At 41.2% G+C, this 25,320-nt stretch overlaps 1 protein-coding gene across 6 annotated transcripts in view; it reads right to left on the bottom strand.

Moving 5' to 3' along the window:
• Positions 1 to 337: 337 nt before the first annotated feature.
• Positions 338 to 25,320, bottom strand: part of LOC139443202 (protein Smaug homolog 1-like) — a 61,353-nt gene continuing 36,370 nt past the window's right edge. For 4 of the 6 annotated variants that reach the window (XM_071224167.1, XM_071224164.1, XM_071224165.1 and 1 more), the window contains exons 9-13: positions 20,571 to 20,677; positions 15,282 to 15,489; positions 14,166 to 14,235; positions 9,288 to 9,377; positions 338 to 6,602 (exon numbers count right to left, since the gene is read on the bottom strand). In XM_071224167.1, coding sequence (XP_071080268.1) covers positions 6,583 to 6,602; positions 9,288 to 9,377; positions 14,166 to 14,235; positions 15,282 to 15,489; positions 20,571 to 20,677 — 495 coding nt within the window. In that variant the 3' untranslated portion in view covers positions 338 to 6,582. Of the gene's footprint in view, positions 6,603 to 7,714; positions 7,745 to 9,287; positions 9,378 to 12,540; positions 13,222 to 14,165; positions 14,236 to 15,281; positions 15,490 to 20,570; positions 20,678 to 25,320 lie in introns of those variants that run through there. The other 2 variants (XM_071224168.1, XM_071224169.1) reach the window with 2 other exon arrangements.

The raw sequence follows: 25,320 nt of genomic DNA, 5'->3' as shown, positions 1-25,320 counted from the left end.
TACGAACTTTATGAATATTTTCTCTTGGCCATTGACTAAATGTATGTGGGAAAATTGATATTTGTAACAAACTTGCAATATTTTTTTTCAGTTTATGTGCCCTTCATGATGATCAGAGAGCGATATGAGTGCCATTACATCATGATAATCAAATGAACCTTAACTTCAGGTGAAAATACCATTACTACTAGATGACAGACTACAGGAACACCAGCTGGCTCTCGGCAGTTTGTTCAACAGCGGCCAGTGTGTAATCAAGGCTAGGTCAGACAAGCGACCAGGGTCACAAGCACAGGCAACAAAGGACAACTGTGTTTGAAAACAAACTCAGAAAAGAGAGATTAAAATATTTATTTCTCCAAATATCCCTCAAACATCATTGCATGTTAAGTGACAACCAAGAACTTGTCCACTGAAAAGGGTGAACACAATACAAACATTTTTACAATGAGAACCAAATGGTGCCTAGTGACTTCCTTCCTCACTGATGGAACAACCAGTGCCAGCTCCACAACAAATAACCATCTCCCACACAATTGGCATTAACTTTGTTGTTCTCAATTGTGTTACATCACATCAAAGAATGGCTTACAAAAATATATATATATGTATGTATATGTATGTATATATGTATATATATTTATAATGTAAATGTTTCTACCTTTTATTTGATGGTACAAAGCAAGATGCTTGTTACAGAGCCCAGGAGGAAGGGTAGTAAGCTCATTTGTTCAACATCAAAATTATATATGGAAGATCAACATTTTAAAAGTCAACTTTTTTTAAAACTCTAACAAATTAAATTAACAATTTCAAACTGTAATAACAGCAGTTTGTGGGACAAGTCAATTCCTTCCTTTGAAGACATCAACAAAAATACCAGAAGCAGGTCTCACATTTCAAATCCTTTAAGAATTAAAGGTACATGTATCTCAATATAACAATGGGTCTGATAATGACTATCATGGAGACTGCACCAGTGTAGATACTGACCATAGTGATGTGGTATGGCTTTGCAGTGTTAATGTTAATGCACTCACGTCATGGCAGGGAATTGACTGACATATTTAGTGTCCCCTTTTAACAAATATACATTAACAGCTATCGTCAAAACATAAAGACCAATTTTTGTGTAATAGTTCTTTTTGAAAACCATGTGATCAGCTCATTCATAACTGAAAACAGAAACAAGCAACTGACCAAGCATCACATAACATAGGAATGAACTTGAACCAACAAATTTACATTTTCATGATTCGTTACAGTAGGTTCCATAATCTTTGTTTCCTGTACGAGTTTGCCCAATTTAAAGCTACAATTATGTAACAATTCAAAAGATGATTGTTGGTGGTTGTGGAGCTTCAAGTGAGCTTCCACTGTTAAATGGACACAATCTTCTTTAGTGCTTCAGAGTACAAGTGAGTTCTTAACTTATATCAGTTTTAGAATTGATATAGAATTTTTTATAATCATTCATATTGAGATGAAGACCAACTTTAAATGACATCCTTGGCATCATCTCTGAATGCTTAGACATGAGAACCTGCTATGACATAAATTGTCTTCCTTTCCTTCAACAAAGTGTTTTTCAACCTGTAACATACATGATGTTTGCATTAGCACAAACCAGTTTGCTTTCAAAGGTAAAGAAGGGCTTCATCAGTTCATCAAAATTTTGAGTCCACATGCCGCTCTCTCAAAATTCAAAATAGCTGTATTTGCATCTTAACATCAGTATGTGATTTCATTATTCATTCTAACTGATTAACAGCTATAAACATTTCATCTTTTTGTTCTTGTGATGTCACCTTTTTGATGAATACAAAGCACTTGGTGAAAGAAAAGAGTGGTGTGTAGTACAACAGGAATATATGACAGGAGTGGTACTGGTAGTTGAACAAAAACATAGGACATGGAGCTAGCGTTTTGCAGCTTAAACATTAACTGTTGTCTCTCATAAGCATGATAGTATATACTGTTCAATAGTAACACATAATAATCAGTGACACAGAATAAACTGCAATTATGCTAAGCATTCTCATTGTGTGTGCTCATTTTCTCACAAAAATAGGATGAACTAGTTTAATAGGTAATGCAACAGTTTCTAGGAGGACTGTCCCAGTTCCCGATGGAGTCTGACAAGCCTCTGTCTGAGAAGGCTGAAATGGACGAATTGACAGAATGCATGCAAAGATGCTAGTGACTCTTGTAGGTCAAGATATTCTGAAATGTGCTTACTTGCAGATTAAACACTCCATTATTGTGCACAACAGAAAAGCATGTGCACAAATTCTTGCATATTTTCATTCACTCATATTAAGACCTGGTTTTAAAAAAAACATACACAAAAATCTTATCTTAAGATGTAGGAAAGGCAATGTAGACTACATGATTAGGAAATGCCCAGCAGTAGCACATCACTACTGGTATCATGTCCACAGTGGCACATCACTACTGGGACACAGTCGCTCATCAGTACTGGGACACAGTCGCACATCACTACTGGTATTATGTCCACAGCAGCACATCAATACTGGGACACAGTCGCATATCACTACTGGGATCATGTCCACAGCAGCACATCACTACTGAGAATATGTCCACAGCAGCACATAAATACTGAGATTATGTCCACAGTCGCTCATCAGTACTGGGATTATGGCCACAGCAGCACATCACTACTGGGACACAGTCGCATATCACTACTGGGATCATGTCCACAGCAGCACATCAATACTGGGATTATGTCCACAGCAGCACATCAATACTGGGATAATGTCCACAGCAGCACATCACTACTAGGACACAGTAGCACATCACTACTGGGATTATATTCACAGCAGCACATCACTACTGGGATTATGTCAACAGCAGCACATCACTACTGGGATTATGTCCACAGTCGCTCATCACTACTGGGATTATGTCCACAGCAGCACATCACTACTAGGACTCAGCAGCACATCACTACTAGGACACAGCAGCACATCACTACTAGGACTCAGCAGCACATCAATACTGGGATTATGTCCACAGCAGCACATCACTACTAGGACACAGAGGCACATCACTACTGGGACAGCAGCACATCACTACTGTGATTATGTCCACAGCCGCTCATCACTACTGGGATTATGTCCACAGCAGCATATTACTACTGGGATTATGTCCACAGCAGCACATCACTACTGAGATTATGTCCACAGTCGCTCATCACTACTAGGATTATGTCCACAGCAGCACATCACTACTGGGATTATGTCCACAGCAGCACATCACTACTGGGATTATGTCCACAGCAGCACATCACTACTGGGATTATGTCCACAGCTGCACATCACTACTGGGATTATGTCCACAGCAGCACATCACTACTGGGATTATGTCCACAGCTGCACATCACTACTAGGACACAGCAGCACATCACTACTGGGACACAGCAGCACATCACTACTGGGATTATGTCCACAGCAGCACATCACTGATAGGACAAAGCAGCACATCACTACTGGGACACAGTCGCATATCACTACTGGGATCATGTCCACAGCAGCACATCACTACAAGGATTATGTCCACAGCAGCACATCACTACAAGGATTATGTCCACAGCAGCACATCACTACTGGGATTATGTCCACAGCAGCACATCACTACTGGGACATAGTAGCACATCACTACAAGGATTATGTCCACAGCAGCACATCAATACTGGGAAATAGTAGCACATCACTACAGGGATTATGTCCACAGCAGCACACCAATACTGGTACATAGTAGCACATCACTATTGGGACACATTTGCACATCACAACTGGGACACAGTTGCACATCACTACTGGGACATAGTAGTACATCACTACAAGGATTATGTCCACAGCAGCACATCACTACCGGGACACAGCAGCACATCACTACTGGGACACAGCAGCACATCACTACCGGGAAACAGCAGCACATCACTACCGGGACACAGTAGCACATCACTACTGGAATTATGTCCATATTAGTACCTACATTTTGTGAACCAGCACAATAAACACATGACAAACTCCATTAACAGGCAGAAATCAACAAAATCATACTGTCATCTTGGTTAGGACATAGAAACCACACACACTTTCCTTGAAACAATTAACATTTGCTACTTGACAAGTGTTATGTACACAAACAATACATGATGGTTGGCGTGGGATCATATCTATAACATCACCACTGTCCAGCCCCTAATGCACACTCTCACACAGATGATGCCATTTGACATAATGTTATGGAGCCGTCTTTCTATAAAGACATAAGTTGTATCATTACACCTAGCTGTAAGCCTCTATGAACATTTCATTCAAAAGCTTCAAGGCAGAAAAATGTGCTGTCATAACTGTTTTATCTGCTACATATTACAGTTGCTCACCATCAGAGAATAGATATGTCCCAAACATCCAGTAGCTAGGTGTTGTTGGATACAGTCCACACATATCAACAAACAACTTGTTTCATGCTGTACATACCACTTTTACCTGAACAGTCCTCAATAGAAAAGGTGAGAATTTATCACAAAACCTATGGCTAATGGCCAGTAAATCTACCTCAAAAGAATTAAATTAATTTTTAAGGCTTTCAACAAATCAATTCCTTTCTCTTTTGAAATCAAACAAATGTCCTATTAATTTATGGACACTTAGTTTTATTTGCATTTGACCTATCAACAATCACCAATGTTTGGGAGCTCCTGCATAATGGCTCCAAAATTGTGTTCACCCAACATTAGAAAGGTCTGGCCTAGGTACAATAATTGAGAAACTGTAATGATGTGTGGCGGTTGTAGCAAGGGTGAAGAGCTGGGCTATATACAACCAAGGCTGAGAGAACACACAGTCATGATGGCAGCAGAGGTCTAAATGATTACATACATAAAGTCAACAACAGTATGACTGTCGATAGAGTGCTCTGTGCACTAACATCATTTCATTCAACTCCTCATCTTCAACACAGTTGGATAGCTTATCACCAGAAAAATACAAATGTTGTTTAAATGATTCTTAGCAGACTTTCAGAAGGACAAATAACTTTTTCTCTCAGGGAAGTTGTGAGTGGTGCCTGGTGCTATGACACTGGGCCTGCAGTCCATATACACACCAGCACGCCAGTAGAGTCACTTCACATGTACACACACAAACCTACAACACACATACACTGCACATGGACTGAATGTTTGAATAATAATCCCAGTACTTTATTAGTCAAGTTTAATGAAATGACATAACTCACTGTTGGAATAAATTAATGTGCATCATTGCAAACTAAACACTATTGTTAATATAAGGCTTTCATAGTTTTTAAGTTTTTCTAAGCAATATTATGTGTTTATTATGTAATGAATGTCTCATGAGACGCATACTTTTTCACCCTTGTTGACAACCTTATAATGCTCGTCTGTCAAATCAGATCTTCGTATGGATATATTATGGAATGCACATGGTATATCTTGAAAGTTCTGCTAAAACTTTGGCCCTGTTTAGCTTGCCTTATGCACTGTAATACCAACATACTGAGCCACTGATGGACAGCGAACAGACACAAGATGTACCCAAGATACCACCTGAGCCAAGCCATCCTACTGTCAGCCCATGGATCATGTTGTTACATTACGCACACAACCAAATTGTACCAATTTGATTATCATTTGTGTGACAAGTACAGAGAAAACTTCAATGTGGGAAACTAAGCTGGTGATGAAGTTGTTTTGGCTGTATTCATCTCCGCACATGCTGCACATCTTCACACTGGTTTGGAAGGACCGTATGGAACCATTAGCTTTAACATAAATAGGTATCTACAACATATATCACACATATTTCCATTCACAAAGGCATTCATTTGAATTTGTCAATTAGATTCCCATGATAAATGTTTCCTATAAGGAAGAAAAGGATGGGATCCTCAGCAATATTTCAGCACCACTCTAGCCATTGACAATAACAAAATAGGAAAATATCCGTTGATACATATACTATGGCTCCACACAGGTGATGTGCTACAAACATGAAAATAGTTTCTGGACCACAAAAACAACATACAATCTGTCACAGCTCCAGAAGGCACAATATGGCAGGTCACATGACAGCCCTTCAACACCAAGGCTTACGAAAGACGAAATGAGTAGCACTACAGTGTGGGCCAGCTGTGTGGAGGAGCCAGATGCTGGCAGGAGTTGGCAGTGAAAGCTACCCAGCACTTACATCCCATACAGCACACTATACACAAACACATTTAGGCAGCAGTTTATCCAGGCTAACAATCACATATCTTCCCATGAGCACAGTGAAATCTTCAGATCTGTCTTGATGATGGTGACTACATGTCACAGTCTTCCAGACTACACCATGCTCACTACATATATCTGAGGGGGTGTGTGGTGATTTCTCTACTACAGTCTCCATGCCCTTGAGTTGGCATCTATGTAGGAAGTGTTTAGGATATAACGCAGGACATTCCAGGACTGAGTGGCACTACATGTCAGCAGTAGACCTCAGCTTAGTATCCCCAGCAGCAGACGATGTTCCACAAGTCACGGTCCTGTCATCAGGTATAACTGTGTTCAGCTGAAGTGGAACGACATAAATATACAACTTTGTTTACATCAAAACTTATCACAACAAACTGACATGTTTCGGATAAATGTGATTGCGAGTGATCCCAAATTATTGCTGTAATGAAAAGACAATTAACTGAGTTGATGTAGACCAAATCCAAGTACAAAGATATTGCTACGATATTGGATGGATTTTAAGTCCAACTTGATTAGACAATAATTCTAAAACAATAATCGAAGAAACGTTCCACAACACTGAAGTTGAATTGTTTGATAGGCATTACTTAGAAGTTGACGGATGACAAAGTAGACACAATAGGCTTGAATGATCGATACCAAAATGTCGCCTTTACAGTAAATAAAGAAGTTGTTATCCATAAATTGTGTCTACTTTGTTTAAACACTGCAGCTCACATGGATATTCAATCAACAAAGACGAAGACAGACCCTTCACATAAATTCACTTTTTGTTTTTCTCCAAGTGTTTAGCAAAATATTTACTTTACGTTTTGATGCCTTTTACAAAACCAACCTCGTAATGATTATATCCATTTCCATAAAGTAGACGAGCATTTCAGCCAAGTGTATGTGACAATGTGTTTGCATTACACACAATGAGAGATGCAAAACCATCACATACTTGTCATGAGATATAAACCATAACATAAACACTATACAGCTTACTTGATGAGAAAAAAAGCTGAAACTACAGCTTTATGGAGACTCAGATCTATGGCAGATTTTACAAATTGGGCAGGTACTGGTGCATACTCAGATCTATTTTACAAAGGCACCAGTTCAGCATGAGTCTGATAGACATGGAAAGTTTTATTAGAAAGTTTTGAATGGGTTTTGAGTTAAACTCCGGAAACGAACTCTACCCTATAGAAACTAAGTCCAACTTGTTGCCATGGAAAGGTAAAAAATAAAAATTTCTAAAATTCCTAAAAAGCAAAAGGCACAACTTCAGTATGAGACTGATAGACTTGCCAAGTTTTGATTTCGATAACAAAGCAATTAGGCTAAATAACAGTTGACATAAGGTGTTACATTGGATTCACACTCGTTACACTTATGCTAAATGCTAGCAGACTTTCACTGACAACATTTCCACAGACTTACCAGGACACCGCTGGCAGGCAGACTATTAACCTGTAATACAAACACAACAGTCAGCTACTGATAATTTGGTATGGGTATTCTTCCTCCCTCATCATTGATTACCACAGGAACACTACCTGCCATACCTGTACACTACCTTCCATACCTGTACACTACCTTCCATACCTGTACACTACCTCCCATACCTGTACACTACCTTCCTTCCCAATCACCACAGGAACATTACCTTCCATACCTGTACACTACCTCCCATACCTGTACACTACCTTCCTTCCCAATCACCACAGGAACACTACCTACCATACCTGTACACTACCTTCCATACCTGTACACTACATTCCATACCTGTACACTACCTTCCATACCTGTACACTACCTCCCATACCTGTACACTACCTTCCATACCTGTACACTACCTTCCATACTGTACACTACCTTCCATACCTGTACACTACCTTCCATACTGTACACTACCTTCCATACCTGTACACTACCTTCCATACCTGTACACTACCTCCCATACCTGTACACTACCTTCCTTCCCAATCACCACAGGAACATTACCTTCCATACCTGTACACTACCTTCCATACCTGTACACTACCTCCCATACCTGTACACTACCTCCCATACCTGTACACTAACTTCCTTCCCAATCACCACAGGAACATTACCTTCCATACCTGTACACTACCTTATAAACCGATTCATTGGGATCGCCATTAAGTAAGAGACTTCTTTCTATAGGCATTAAAACCTATTGTGAGGTTTCACTTTCCAGTCGGGTTAAATCTCATAAACAGGGACGTTGTAATGTGGATATTATATAATATCCCAGGGATTTTATGTAATGTTCTGAGTATTTTATTAATACAACTTCCGTTCAGATTACGACAAGCATAGTCGCCTTTTGTGGCAAGCATGGGTTGCTGAAGACCTATTGTACCCTGGATCTTTACAGGTCAAATTGTTTGGTCAAATTGTTTGGTAAAATTTGCCAATCAAAGTTATATTTCAATGATGATTATATAAGAGTGAGTGAGAGTATGGTTTTACACCGCTTTTAGCAATATTCAAGCAATATTCCACAATAACGAAAACATTTGCGAATTCATCGATGACACAAAAACAAACGTAGGCAATCGTTAGGGGGGTTAAAAGATGAAAAAAACATACAAAGACAGGTAGCAGTAAATCACTTTCATACCAATATGTACCAGTAGATGAGGATATTATGAAACGTTCTCTGATTTGACTATCGATATGTGCAATAGTCCAATCATATTTAGCAGAGGAAAGTGGGCTTGATGTGGCAAGCGAGGAAACATGACTTTGCCAATAAGGCTAGTCAACGCTCTTGCTTCAGGAAGATGGGTATTCAGGTAATGACACCTCTGTTGATTGTGATATTTCTAAATGTTTCTGTGATATATCTGTGCACCCATATTCCAAGATTCTTCCAGAAAAAAAATTGAAAAACTCCACTGGGAATGCTTCAATACCTGGGCTTTTGTTATTTTTCATAGATTTTACAGCCTTTGTTATTTCATTCATGAGTTCTACTGAAACTTACTTAAGCTTCCTAAAGCATGTTCTGTCATGCTAATACAGAGGGAATCCAGTCTGGCGTTGATCTCGGTGTCGGTGCTGCCATCATCATTCACTGAAATACACAACAGTCAGGATCAGAGGAATTCACAAACAATATACTTGAACACAAAGCCATAAGTGGATATTCATGATATTCCCGAAATAAAAGAATTTAGATTACCTATTGCCAAAACACAAATGTACTGGTTGGTCCATGCAGTTATCAGCGCTGACAGTTATTTAATTAATATAATTTCAATGTTACCTGGATAGAAAAGGTGACTTTATACCTGAAATCCCATTCCTCTCCCTACTTTATATGACAGTGATATTAAATTCTTGTCTACTGACATCATTTTGAGTTTGTGATACCACATGCCAACAGTCACCTTTCATGCCTGTAGCAATTTTATAAATTACTTATCCTATTTCACACTATGCATATCTTCTTTTTTCTTCGATCCTATGTGGGAACGTGCTAGAACCTTGTTTCCAGCTTCTAAATAATAAACATTTGCCCGAACAGCCCTAGCATCTCCATGGTTACGACCCAAACTTGGTCAATTATGTGCCTCTCGTATACGGCAACCTTCCATGCTTGACCATGTGTCTCTCTACCAACTCATTCACTTTCCTAGAGCTATCAGGCTAGAGGAACTGAGATGCGGGGATGGTCGGGTTGGCATATCACGTGTGAGATAGGATAAGTATATATAAAGATACAATTAATACCTAAAATTTCCAAATTTTTAAATGTATCCTATCTCACACGATGCATTTATCCCACAGTTGGATGGTGGGCAGCAGATACCCTAGCATGTATAGACTACAGCAGTGAGAATACTGGGGGGAAAATATGTGATTAAATGATGTTAGAGAACGCGATATCTTACTCGATCGAAACAGCATGAGATTGGGAATACAAGACGAACATGTTTCACATATGTCGTCATTCAAGAAGTGACCGCATGGCTGTAAACAGTTAAATGCAACAGCTGACGACCTTAATCGAATCTTGTTTGTCTACCGGAATCGATTCTTCAAACACCATCTCCCCTGGAGAATAGATGCGACTTGTTCAGCATCTCTTTTAATGCTTAATCAAGGTTATAAAACACATTGAGTGTATGAGACGCGACAAGACGTGAAGAGGAACGATAAAAAATATCCGTAAAGTATCTTCGAACTAAAACCATACATCACATACTCAAGGAAGATGTAAGCGGAATAAAGGTTTTGGGACACTGTATTATGTTCAGTAATGGCCGCGGCTGTTGGCAGCTTCATTGTTGAAGACTATTAGCAAGGTTACATTTAAAAGATTTATTACGTACATAAACATCATAAAACAGTGAGAATCATGTGTGCATGATATTTTATCTGTGTTTGTTGAGCTGTCACAGTTGTTGCACCAAGATCAAAGGGCCAAATTTGTAAAGAACTAGTGCATCCATAACTGACATGTCGCAAAGGTAGCGAGAGGCAAAAACTGTGTCTGAATTCCAGAAGCACCATTCCATGATGGCGGAGAGGGTGCAATTACTGTGTAAGGCCATGGTGGTTGCAACCGCTTGAGTCTTGTTTTGGGTGGACGTTGTGGGTGGAGGCAGCCTAGCAAAAGTATACCCTCAAAGGATTATGGAGCGAAGCCAAAAAGAGAGCGTCGTGTGGGAAATCTCGAGACAGAAGTGGTTGATAGTGGGAAGAGTCTCTTCCGTGATTTTCTGCGTTGATGAGATGCAGTCAGATAAATATGAAGCACTCAAAATGAACAGACGGAGGGATCTTCCTGGTCATCCGATTCCAAAATCGATAAGAACAGAGAAATGGTAAACAACCAATCAGGCTGGCCGGAAAGTTGATCCAACACAAAATTCCAACACAAACAACACTTCCAGGATCGTTCGAACTGGATCCTGGTGACATCAAGAACATGTATCTCACCAACAGGAGCCGCTGTAGCCAGGGCCAGTCTTAAGAGTGATAGTCTCAATAGCTTGTAATCACTGGATGTCAAGTGATGTGGTATCATGTTAAGGTCACACGCAGGGTATCTAAACTGTGAAGATTGATCCACTAGCTTGTAGGAGCGGATGAGTGATTTGAGTTCTGCCACAGTGGAGACTTTAGCACCGGGAGTAGTAACGATGACGGAGTGAATCGCTGCTAAGTAGTACTCATGTAGTGATGTAAGTATTCAGCGATCTGTTGGTGTGAAGCTGAGGTAGGAGAAGAAAGAATGACAAAATTTTCTCAAACACTATCAGCATGTGGTCACAAAGGCACAAGGTTGATGCATGATGAGCTGTAGTGATAGTCTTCGCTACTCGCTTGGAGTAGTTTTTTGCAATGAGGGACTTCTTGCAAATGTGCCAGACGCATAGATGGAGCATTGCAAAGGCTGGATGGAGCCACTGAGAGTGCAACTGAAGTAGAACATCTTACCAAAGCCTGCTGCCTGAAGATCGTGAAAATGCGATCCCCGACTTACTGTTGATGCGTCTGAACAGATGAAGGGACAGGATAAATTGCCTTAAAGAGACTCCATCGCAAACGTTAGATTCAATTAACCACCATTGTAAATGTGGGGGAGATGGTCAGTAGGTATCAAACAATCGTCGATCCTGATGTATGGCAAGAGAAAGCATTGAGGTGGTCATTGATGCAGTTGACATCAGATGGTGCGGGCTTGCGCTGACGTCAGGAGACAGAGGAGCTGTTGATATGACAAAGGATGTCGGCGTGCACCTGAATGCAAACCTCAAGATAGGCATCAAACACAATCCTGCGCAGATGTAGGCATTTTATAATGAGTAAGATGGGTAAATAGACTAGGTGCTGAAGAAACTTCAAACGGGAACACCTTTTATTGGTAATGGCGACCTTGGAAAATAAACCCAAAGGAAATGGCGATGCTCTCGGTTGATGGCGACGTGCAGATAAGCATCTTGTAGATCCCGACTGATCATGAAATCGCAGGGATGAATGAACTTTTGAAGGAGCACGATCAATGTCATACAGAAGTAATGAGGAATTTCCAAATACCTCTTGTTAAAGATCAGCCGCAGCTTAGTTTTTTTGGGGGGGGAACAAGGAAGATTGGTGAATAAAACCTGGGGGTCATGGGAAATGGACCAAGGCATTCTATGGCATTTTATATAATCAACGTACCTATGGTGTTGATCATAGTTGGTAGTTGTTTGGCCGGGGGGTAGTCTCTCTGTAGAGGTCGGCACATAGCAGGAGGAGTGGCAATCAGCAGTAGTAGATGTCCTTCCTGGAGTAGTTGTATCACAAAGGAGATCTGTGAGAATATTCCAGTTGTCTACAAACATTTCCAGTCTTCTTCCAATGGGAGAGTCTGTAATGGAAACGACTAGAGGCCACAGTACCCAGTCATGCTGTGCAGGAAGGGAGTCACTCATCTGTAGAGTCTGTGGAGGGCTGAGATCCCAGCTGTCCCCTACCCACTCTCCTGCATGGACAGATGGTGGTCTGTAGTTGATCAGTATTCTGCAAATCCTGGAGGGTACAGGTATCCGTATGTTAGGTAATACGTCATAATGAGGATACCCCCACTGACTATATGTTTTCCATGTTGGTGATGGTAATCCACAATTGGTGTCAGATCTCATAATATGTCGAGCGTCCCTAGAAGGACAAGCGGACGAGCGGTCAACTGAATTCGAACTTGACCTTGGATCATGTGAATAATCCCCTTCATTATTGGGAGCGTCCAATATGGGAGTGTTGTGAACGATCATATTCCAAGGAACATCAAGAGTGTGGGTCCGATCCTGATTTCTGATAATTAGACCCTGATCGTCAAGCTTGGCTTCGGGAGCGTCCTTGGAAGGAGCATTCAAATTATCCTTCTTCCCAAGATTGAGCGAGAGTGAAGATTCTAGGAACAGGATCTTTAACGGAGGAGCGTTAAGAGCAATACATCCACATAAGGAAGAAATATATAAAAGAAGAAAGAGAATGAGTTGGTAGAGAGACATATGGTGAAGCATGGAAGGTTGCCGTGCACAATAGGCACATAATTTACCAAGCTGGGGTCGTGACCATGGATATGCTTGCTGTGTTTGGCGAATGTTCTATATTTCGAAGCTGGAAACAGGGTTCAAGCACATTTCCTCAAAGGATTGAAGCAAAGAAGATATGCATAGTGTAAGATAGGATAAGTATAAAAATTAGTTGTATGGCTTCAGTACAAGTTAGAAAAACAGATTTAAAATAAAGTGCACCATGTGCCTAGTTTCCTGTACAACAAACTTACAGTCACTTTCAGTAAGGGAAGTAGTACTTTAAACATCAAGTCCCACACCACTAGCAACAAGGGATGGCTGAAAAGTCCTGAGCTGAACTGCAAAGGATGTCTAGTACACCCTTTACAGTTTCCATGTATTGAGCACAATACTTTTCATGCTTACATGCAGCATTTTTAGTAAGTACACGAACAGGTAGCATATATCTGCATGCAAAGTGACTTGGTATTCTGTGTTGATGAAAATGGACAATCATCAAGTATCTCCAAAAGCCATCCTTGCAGACATGATGTCAAGTTTATGGGATTTTGAAGACCCCTTTGCTACATGCTACACAGCCACTACACAAGGAAATGTCTCACAGTGAGGTGGTGACGTGACATGGCTTTATTATTGCACTTAAATAGCGACATGCATGTGGATCTGTGTGTGTGCCTGCCACCATTGAACATTTATAGCCCACACAGACAAAGTTAACAGGCTTGGAGCATATCTGTCCTTGCCAGATTTGTGTTGTTGTTCCAGCTTTGTTCTGTTTGCAAAATGCTTCATCTAACAAGGTGCAGGAAAAGAAAAGAAAGTGATCTTACCAGGCACTGATAGTGAGAGTTGTCCTGACCTGATTGGAGCCGAGTTGGTTCTGACCACCTGCTGCTTCCCCTGTTCACATAGCAGGCAATCACAATCACAGTGCAGAAAACTATAAAACTAAGCAATGAATATTCATTTTCATCAAGGCTATATTTACCCAATTTAGGACTATCAACATAGGTAAGTAATAACTAGTTTATTGAGTTGGTCCTACTGGAATCATAAGCTAGGCCCAGATAAAGGACTGCTGCTCAATTAGAATTGGAGGTTTCCCTCAGTAGGGCTAGCAAAATAAAAATCGATAATTAGAATTATCATCAATGGGAAGAAATATTAACGATTATCGATATGAAAATTGTGTCATCGATAATACCTCCCATAAACTATTGTGATGAAATAAAGTTTAGATTTACCAAAACAGAATTGTTATTGTCAATAGTGTTAATTGCTGAAGATGAAAAGTAACTGTTTTTGTTATATCTCAAATCTCCACTAAGTATGATTACCTTAGGATTTCTTTTGCGTATTTGGTCGAAGATACTTCTCTGATATTTATTGATAATTGATCAATATTAAAGTTAACGATTATCGATCTCTATGATCTGTATCGATAGCCAGCACTATCCCTCACTGATTGAGTCAATAATAAAGTCAAGAACCAAAAACCAGATATCACATTTAATGACAAGCATTTCCAAAAATAGGTTTTGAAGTGATCATTGTCAAACCTAATAAGGGGTTTTGAAACAAGGCATTACAAAATTAGGTTTGTATTTACAAACTATCCATCCTCAGCAATATCTGAATGATTAAAGAACTCATGAGTTTTTGTAAATGATAATTTGGGATGAAGTGACCAGCACACAAGTTTGGAGGAAGTCAAACACTGTGGGGAAAGAATGCAAAACATTTGTGCATTAGTCTGAGATGAACTGCATCAAACACAGAAGAATTGGAAATAATGATTAAGCACTTTGTCTTCCTGGCTGTTTTCACTTAATTTGACAATGAGATGCTAATTACAACAAAGTTGTTCTATTTAAGGGTCCAACTGCTTTAACATAAGATTTGCTTGTTGATGGTTATCACATAGATATCAATGGGTGTATACATGCCTCTAGCAGCCCAGGTTTGTTGAGAAATGTAGTGTTGAGGGAGTTGTTCTTCTGTAGGGGTATATGTCCTGTAGGCTGGGCCCCAACAACCGACCGCTTGGAGCCAAAGCTCCACTGCTGTATGCCATGTTTGGGAGGGATCCTAATTTGTTTTGTGTTGATACGATTGTTGAAAGATGTTCCAATAAGTGGGAAGGTATTACCCCAGCTGTAAAATATAACAATTACAACAGTTGTAAGATACAACAATCACCACAGGTTCCAAATGCAGTCCTTGATACTTGAAACAAAATTTGTAAAATAATTTTTTTTACATTTTGGTTACTTATCCTGCATTACTACCTTAACACCTCTATGGGTGTTTCTGACTAGGAAGACAGAGCTGTAAGAGGTCCTGGCTGCAGAAGTTACCAGTTGTGTGGCACATGCATATTACTACCTATTAGATAGAATCTTAGGCTAGAACCTCCAACCAGTAACCACTGGAAACCACAGACATTTTCTGTCCAACGAGAGTGTAGGAGGAGGTGTGAAATCCAGTCATGGAAAAAGGAAAAATAGAAAAGGGAGGCAGCCAAGTTCCAAATTTGAATTCAAGCAGCTGGAATAAGAGGAAACATGAAACCCTCCAGTCTGGGGTAATTTCTACCAGAGAGGTCGCACGGTCAGTTCCGAGCTGTATGAGACAAGACCGTCTGGGGTGTGTGACCTGCTGCACCACCACCAGGGAACCGGAACTACGAACACCTTGCACAACTTCAAGAGCCACGCCTCGGAGATGATGACTAGCGAAGACAGTATCTGTTTTGTTTGATTGTTGTTTAACACCGCACTCAGCAATATTCCAGCTATATGACGGCGCTCTGCAAATAATCAAGTCCAGTGATTGATGTCATGAGCAGTGATCCATGCAACTGGGATACGATGATATGCATCAACCAAGTCGGCGAGTCTGAACACCTAATTCCCTCTTACGACAAGCATAGTCGCCTTTTACGTTCATCCTCATTCTCGAGAGGGGCACGGGTGGCCCAGTCGCATAAGGCACCGCGATTCGCTGATTTTGAGTTTTTAAATTGGGCACACCAGATACCTATGATTGTGGGTTTCGAAGGTTTTGTCTAGGTTTGTCAGCACCATACCCGTGCTCGTGGGTTTCACCGAAGTGGAAAACGTTGGAGACCTGCATCACACCAGGCTTTTCTCCACATTAAGCTGACAAGCCGTGATGTAACTGGAATACGGTTAAAAGCGGCGTTAAACCCAAAGCACTTACTCACTCACAGAATATGTTGTGAACAAACATATGACTGAGTGATAATGTTTGCACATAAGTGCATCATGAACAAATGCATGAAGATGATTCTCAGCAATGAACTCCTAGCGCAGACCAAGATGGACAGCACCATACTCAGGAGACATCAAGGGTGTCAAGGTATCTAACGCCAAGAAAAATACTGTCTTCTTGGTACGATTGAAGAAAGATGACGAGTGAAATGGTTCAAAGGGAGCGATACAAAGCGACTTCAAAACCACATTCAAATTCCAGGCTGGGGGACGAAACTTGGCACATTGATCTTCCAGACGAAACAACCACAACAGTGACTGTAGTTCTGGAATCTGAGTCAATAATGAGATCTGTAGGAACTGCTAGCACCGAATTGACTGCAACCAGATAAGTTGTTATGGTACTACACTTGAGGTGATGCTTACTGTGGAGATGGAGAAGGAAATCGGCCAAAAATTGCAGTGATGCAGACATAGGGTCCTGTTTCTTATCCTCACAGAAGGTTTCAAAGGAACTTATCATACAGAGTATGTGTCAAAGGTCTCTGTGCTAAGGCAATAGCCTTCGCCACTCTAGCTTGGCACCTAGGGCCCTGTGGAGATGTACTAAGCGTGCAGACGAAACTTGTCTGAAGCTGGGTGTGGCAACTGACTGAGGATGTACCAGTAGATGTGGCCACCAAGCAAGCTTGAGAGGGTCGTGAATGGCGAGGTCTCGAAGATCCACAAACTAATTCCATGCGGGCCACCAAGGCACGATCAAAAGCTGTGATAGATTCAATGTGCTTTTGTCCTTCGGCAGAACCGTGATAAGTAGTACAGGTGGCAGAAAAGCGTACACTTGTAGACCTGTCCTGGGAACACTAAATGCATCAACCGCCCATGCTAGAATTTCCGTGAACGGAAAGATGTAGGCCCAGATCTGATAATTCTGGCTCGTGGCAAATAGGTCGATGAGTGGCCGCGGTAAAACCTGGCTGAAGGCATCGGGGTAGAGCATCTAATCCTTGGGAGCCACTTTGTCTGGAGAGTGTGTATGCCAGGATGTTGCAGCAACCGGGGATGTGCTGGACAATGAACCTCAGGTGCAGTCAATCCACAAACTGAAAGAACCAGAAGGTCTGAGACAGTAGGGATGACGAATAACAAGTCTGTGGACATGGCAAGCACTGTGTGCTGTCAGTGAGACATGGCCTGGATGAGTGCTTCAAGTTCTGGATTGTTGATGTGCTGTTGTTAGACCAAAGTCCACTTGTTGAAGACGGCAAGATTATGGATCATACAGAATTTGGACAAATCATTCTTGGTCACTAGGAACATTGGGGAGTAGAAACATGGATGTGCCACTGGATCGGGAATAATCTTGACAGCCTGCCTGAGCACCAGAAGCTGAATGGTCTGGAGCAAGAGCTGAACCTGGGACATGGGCATCCGCCACAAAGTAGAGATTAAGAGCCGGTACCTCTGACGAAGGATGTTGGTGACAAAGAGATCTTGCAGAATTGTCCAATTGGCCCAAATCTGCCCAATCTCCTACCAACGGGAATGTGACGACTGGGAGATCCCAGGTGTTGGGCGCTAGGGCTTGTGTTGGCAACGGCAGTGTTGATAATTGCCTTTTTGCATTGAAAGGTGTTGATCTTTGCCACGAAAGGAATAGGAAGCCTGGGGGGAACCCTTAAGAAATACATGCCTTGGCAGAAAATTGCTGGTTTGAATTTGGATTGATTGGAGATGTGGAATTTAAGCGCCATTTTATCACGGACAAAGCTGGAGATTGTGCATCGACTTCAGAGTGGCCATTGAAGAGTGACGATACCACTACAAGGCATGAAGTTATAGTTGCCTCTTGAACTTAGAATCCCAAGCTGTAAGGCGAGATAACCGAGGCACCTGGTGGTAGTGATCTCCGCAAAAGCCGCACAGAGATGATGTTGTCAAAAGGACATCATAGTATTAAAGTGATCGAACCGATTAGGATTACCCTCAGTGAGATCTTGATCAATGGTTCTGGCAGGAGAGACCAAGATGGATAAGTGCTTGAGCGACCACGGAATCTCAGTCTCAATGAAGGTTAGGTGAGTGTCAGGCATACAACAAGTGGTTGGCCCAGAGGAACCATGAAAATCATCATCATGCAAGGGCACATGATTAGCGCTTCGAACGCATGTATGGGGAAATCTAGTTTCCGATAACGAGACACCTTAAGTGCGAGGTGAGGGTAGTTTGGAGAAATCAATGCTATCAAAACAGTAAGCATGGAAACCGGCGGGATGGACTTAGGAGAGGACCAAATTGTGTCCCTTTTTTGTGGCCCTGGGAGGAAGCGACCGAAGCCAAACAGTCTGCAATCAAATCCAGTACTTTGCTAGGTGCGTGTCCAACTCAAAGGCTGTCAACGTGAGGGACAAGCCAACTGAGCTCGCTTTTAATCTTACACCCCGCGAAGCGTGGAGCGAATATGAGACCGATGTCTGGAGCGAGAAGACCTGGTAGTGCGGCTGGAAGGTCTGGTAGAGTAAGAGCCACGTGTATGAGGTCAACGAGGTGTAGTGGCGTCCTTGAAAGGAACCAAGAACAGACGTGAGGTATTCGTAGTTAATGAAAACAGAGGCATATTTATATGATTCGCAAATGGAGCCGGAGTTGGGGATGCCGGCAGTATACTTATCAATGGTTGAAACGCCGGAGGCGATGGAGTAGCTGAGGGCGCCGGTATGGGAACAGTAGAGACAGGAGCCACGGATGATAGGAACATAGATTGTATCCAATGGACCAAAGCAGGATCCAGATATGTGTAGGGAAGCAGCCAAAACCAGGAGGCATCATGAGAGGCGGCAGTGCCGGGTATCTAGGCGGCAGATGAGCTGACGACAAAGAGGTGATCATGGGAGCGGAAACACCAGGCATAAACACAGTCGACGAAAGTGGGGACGAGAGGCACTGCTCCAATTAGGAAGATTGCGGCTTTGTAGTGTTGACGTGATCGGCGAGAAGTGTCCCTGTGGACAAGTTGGGTGTGTCGTTTTCTCAAGACCCTGAGGTATGCAGTGAAGTCCTGAGGGGAGAGAGATCAGTAAAGATCTCACCGCTACGACATGGAACAGGGAACCATGCAATCAGGGCATCGGAGATGTGGGATCTCTGGCTGATTTAATGCCGCAACAGTTTGAGCTATATTTTCATTGAAATAGACAAAGGTTGCAAGCAGAAAAGACATATATGTCAACAAAAAGAGACAGGCATGTAATTATGACTCAAACCTTTAGAAAGTTTACAAGAGAAAAATACAATATAAAGAGTATAATTATACACTTAAATAGCCCAGAATAGAAAAGTATTTAGCACATGAAGAAGAGCGAAGATAGGCTATATATAGGAATATCAAAGCACAAGACATGCAAACATGACAACGTGGCAAAACAAGTGTGGAAAAGAGCCAAAATCAGGCGTAAATTACGCTGAAGTCTGAAGGGACCATCCCAGTATACCAGGCTGTAATACATACAATTGATATCGTATTTGTTATCAAAGGATAAGCAAAGGATGCTATCTGATTTCTTGAAACTGTGGAGCTTTATTCTCGAACGTCTATACAGTCCGATGACTAGCAGTAATGTGATTATTCGTGACTTCGCTACTTCTGTCCACGTGGTAGTTGTGGGAGGGCATATGCCACACAACTGCTTGGGACACCAACTTCTGCAGCCAAAACCTCTCACAGCTCAGTCTTCCTAATAAAAAATACAGTAAAAGCATTAAGGTATTCTCATTAGTAGGTCATGGGTTTAATCAAACTGTTATGTTTGTTACCGTAATCATGGAAATTGTTAGCTTCAAACCGCAACCACAATAAATCTGCTATGCTCCAAAGTAACACAGAGAAATGGCGTCTCAAACTTAACAATTCCCAATATAACAAGAAAGAACCAGGATGATGGTCAAACACACAGTCCTAGCCAGGTACTTGTAAAACAAATCGGAGTAAAATATGCATCTTACACTTTTCTAGGTTTGTCAGTGCCATACTTGTAGGGAGGTGGCTGCCAAATCTTGTGTGCCTGTTGTTTCCAAGTGGCAAGGAGGTTCTTCTGCTTCTGTGTGAATGCCTGCAAGTGAAAAAGAATTCACGTCATGGCCTAGAAAGCAGCTTATTCTCAAATGCCTCCACTACTATACAGTGTTTCAGTTGGCCTTGGCTACCATTAAGTCAATTCAGCTTCTAGTTTTACAGATTTTTATGGCTAATATGCCAAGATACAGAGTGCAAAAATAACTAAGTGAAACTGTTTTCAGTGTCGACGATGTTAATTACTGAGGCTTTATAGCCAAGACACTGTTGCTCATCAATAAGCTGTGTTCAAAATTAAGATGGGTCCTGTGGACCTCAGTTTCAAGAGCCCTTAAATCACCACTTTTTAACATTAGGTTTATATACAATGAAGAAAACGTAGTGAATCATGCAATATGAACTTTAATACCAAGTATTAGAACAAAGATAAGTTTTGACAACAAACATCCTTTGCAAGAACGTTTACGACTATAAAACTAAGACACGTACGTACCTCACACAGTATCGCCACACACCTATATAGGCAGTGAACACATACCGTAATGACATTTTGAAAGAGGTCAAATGTAACAAATGTTGGTGTGGCTGTGTGGGTTCAAATCCCAAATGGGACTCTGCCCTAAAAAGTAAGAGACTCTGTTCTTTACTAAGAAAGTGTTATACCAATATAACAATTGTTACATTTGACCTCTTTCTAAATAGCATTGTGTGTTCATAGATTTTGGCCATTGGAGTCATGCCAATTTGCACTTGTCAGAGGGGTACACAAAGTATGTGATCTAGACTACCAGTTGTCGGACTTTCATTTTTTTGTGGAAGCCTCGGTGGCCGAGTGGGTTAGACCGCTGACTTTGTGTGCCGGCGATTAGATGCCTCACTCTGACAGTGTGGGTTCGAATCCAGGATGGGACTCAACCAAAGAAAAGTACGAGAATCTGTACTTTGTTAAGAAAGTGTTATCCCAATATAACATTTGTTATTTATAAGCAGGTTGAAAAATTTCTTAAACCCAACTTGTCCTGCAGGGTAAGTAGATAAAATTTTGTCATCCTCCTGCACTATTTTAAGTTGCCTTGTTAAATTCATAAAGTTTTGGCTGTCTAAAGTTTTATGTTCTCAGCTATCATTTACTGCATTTACCGACAGTTCAAATTAACTCAGAGTTCTTGCCATCTTTATTTCATCTCCACCCATTCAAACTCACTCAATCATGCATCTTGTGGTTTGTTTTTAGTCTTACTGCTTTTGAGAGAAAAACTTTTGACCTGTTTGTTAATTAAATCATTTATTTATTTTTTTCGTTAACCCCACCACCCCAAATCAAAATCTTAAAATTCCGTATGTCAGCCATTTCCCTAACAAAATCATTCATCAGCTGTTCACTATTGCTTTGACATCTGAGCGTCAGTAACAAGTCTCTTACAACAAAAACAATTCTTTTTAATGATCTCCCTAGTTTCGATACCTGCTGCACAAACGTACTTCCTGTTTATTTTTGCAAGAAACAGTTGCCAAGTATGTCATCTAACAAATGGCTCCCAAAACTTACTTACATTTTTATCAAACTCAAGGTTTACACTGACATGATGTCTTTCCCCATCTAAAAAACATTATCAGCTGTTAACCGCAAGCATGTAACTCTGGAAATACCCGTCAACAAATCTGAACTGAAGTTTGCAATTTAATCCCATATACTATCTGGTTGAAAAATTGTGTTTATTGTACACCTGGACTTATGTTTGTTATATATTTTATTCAAAATTTCCTTCAATATTACCGCTATTGATACCTTGAAACAAACTTTTGTTGCCAGAGAATGGATACATATATCATAAATGACATACTTTGATTCCTTAAAAGTCATATTTGTGGCAATTTGACAATTAGATGTCAACATAACGTTTTCGCAATCGGCATACACATAGCGCGGTAAGCCCCTACAACTCCACCTCGGTTAAACCGCTGATCAACTATAACGCTCAGCAATTATTTGGACCCCAAAGCTAGCGTTGCTGTGAGGCCAGGGGATCACTGTACTTAGATCATGCGAGAGATGAAAACATATTTTAGGTTCGAAATTATCTTGCATATTTTATTGAAAACGATTAAAGATGAATTGATATGACTGAAATATATGTATGTATTTCTTGCCCTCCACATGCTTCTACTCGTCAATACCAGCAGACGAGTGGATTTCTTGAGCCCTGATAAGGTGTCATTCCTGGCTTTCAACTTGCAAGGAAGGTCAATTAATCTCTGTGGACAATTATTTCTGTCAATGTTACTGATTCTGATTATCATACAGTTTTGATTTACTCGATTTCATTCTATGTTTGTGCTGGAAACTGGAAGAAGTGAGAGTGCAGTGGTTAATTTGTTCAATATTTCCCAGTGTGTGATTAGCAAACTGGAACAGGTACCACGAAAACATTGACAATCGATCCGTTCAAGGTAAGTAAATTTTGTGAAGCAGGGATGGACGGATGGACATATCACCACCATAGGATATAGCTATGAGGATCGAAGCTGGAGCCAATAGTGATGCCAAACAAAACAAGTATTTGTCACAGAGTGACGAAATATCCCCCGCCTGTACACCATAGTACCAAATATGAAGACAATCCAGCGATTAGTTCTTGAGATATTGTGTCAACACCGTTTTCCAACTCCAAAAGCAGATATGCCTGCTGTGACCTTGAAAATTAAGTTAATGTTACCTTGAAAATTAATTTAAGGTCACGAAAACCGACTGGTGTCTGCGGAGTCTGTATATACACCATAGTACCAAATATGAAGACAATCCAGAGATTAGTTCTTGAGATATCGCGGCAACACTGTTTTCCAACTCCAAAAGCAGATTTGCCTGCTGTGACCTTGAAAATGGGGTCAAGGTCACCAAAACCGACTGGTGTCTGCGGAGTCTGTATATACACCATAGTTCCAAATATGAAGACAATCCAGAGATTAGTTCTTGAGATATTGCGGCAACACCGTTTTCCAACTCCAAAAGCAGATATGCCTGCTGTGACCTTGAAAATGGGGTCAAGGTCACCAATATTGCGGCAACACCGTTTTCCAACTCCAAAAGCAGATATGCCTGCTGTGACCTTGAAAATGGGGTCAAGGTCACCAAAACCAACTGGTGTCTGCGGAGTCTGTTACCTTGAAAATTAAGTTAATGTTACCTTGAAAATTAATTTAAGGTCACGAAAACCGACTGGTGTCTGCAGAGTCTGTATATACACCATAGTACCAAATATGAAGACAATCCAGAGATTAGTTCTTGAGATATCGCGGCAACACTGTTTTCCAACTCCAAAAGCAGATTTGCCTGCTGTGACCTTGAAAATGGGGTCACGGTCACCAAAACTGACTGGTGTCTGCGGAGTCTGTATATACACCATAGTTACAAATATGAAGACAATCCAGAGATTAGTTCTTGAGATATTGCGGCAACACCGTTTTCCAACTCCAAAAGCAGATATGCCTGCTGTGACCTTGAAAATGGGGTCAAGGTCACCAAAACCGACTGGTGTCTGCGGAGTCTGTATATACACCATAGTTCCAAATATGAAGACATTCCAGAGATTAGTTCTTGAGATATTGCGGCAACACCGTTTTCCAACTCCAAAAGCAGATATGCCTGCTGTGACCTTGAAAATGGGGTCAAGGTCACTAAAACCAACTGGTGTCTGCGGAGTCTGTATATACACCATAGTTCCAAATATGAAGACAATCCAGAGATTAGTTCTTGAGATATTGCGGCAACACCGTTTTCCAACTCCAAAAGCAGATATGCCTGCTGTGACCTTGAAAATGGGGTCAAGGTCACCAAAACCGACTGGTGTCTGCAGAGTCTGTATATACACCATAGTTCCAAATATGAAGACATTCCAGAGATTAGTTCTTGAGATATTGCGGCAACACCGTTTTCAAACTCCAAAAGCAGATATGCCTGCTGTGACCTTGAAAATGGGGTCAAGGTCACCAAAACCGACTGGTGTCTGCGGAGTCTGTATATACACCATAGTTCCAAATATGAAGACATTCCAGAGATTAGTTCTTGAGATATTGCGGCAACACCGTTTTCCAACTCCAAAAGCAGATATGCCTGCTGTGACCTTGAAAATGGGGTCAAGGTCACTAAAACCAACTGGTGTCTGCGGAGTCTGTATATACACCATAGTTCCAAATATGAAGACAATCCAGAGATTAGTTCTTGAGATATTGCGGCAACACCGTTTTCCAACTCCAAAAGCAGATATGCCTGCTGTGACCTTGAAAATGGGGTCAAGGTCACCAAAACCGACTGGTGTCTGCAGAGTCTGTATATACACCATAGTTCCAAATATGAAGACATTCCAGAGATTAGTTCTTGAGATATTGCGGCAACACCGTTTTCAAACTCCAAAAGCAGATATGCCTTCTGTGACCTTGAAAATGGGGTCAAGGTCACCAAAACCGACTGGTGTCTGCGGAGTCTGTATATACACCATAGTTCCAAATATGAAGACAATCCAGTGTTTAGTTCTTGAGATATCGCGGCAACAAACAGGTGGGACGTACGGACGGACGGACGGACGTACGGACGGTCGTGAATACTATATCCCCCGCTTCGCGCTTTCGCGCGGCGGGGGATAATAAAGTTACAGAGTTAAAGTGTCATAAGACAAAGCTCAT

Source organism: Haliotis cracherodii, unplaced genomic scaffold (assembly GCF_022045235.1).
Source record: "Haliotis cracherodii isolate W230 unplaced genomic scaffold, xgHalCrac1.p SCAF_5, whole genome shotgun sequence".
In the NCBI taxonomy this organism is placed as follows: domain Eukaryota; kingdom Metazoa; phylum Mollusca; class Gastropoda; order Lepetellida; family Haliotidae; genus Haliotis; species Haliotis cracherodii.
The sequence above is the reverse complement of the archived record's forward strand: the minus strand, read 5'-3'. Positions and strand labels throughout refer to the sequence as shown.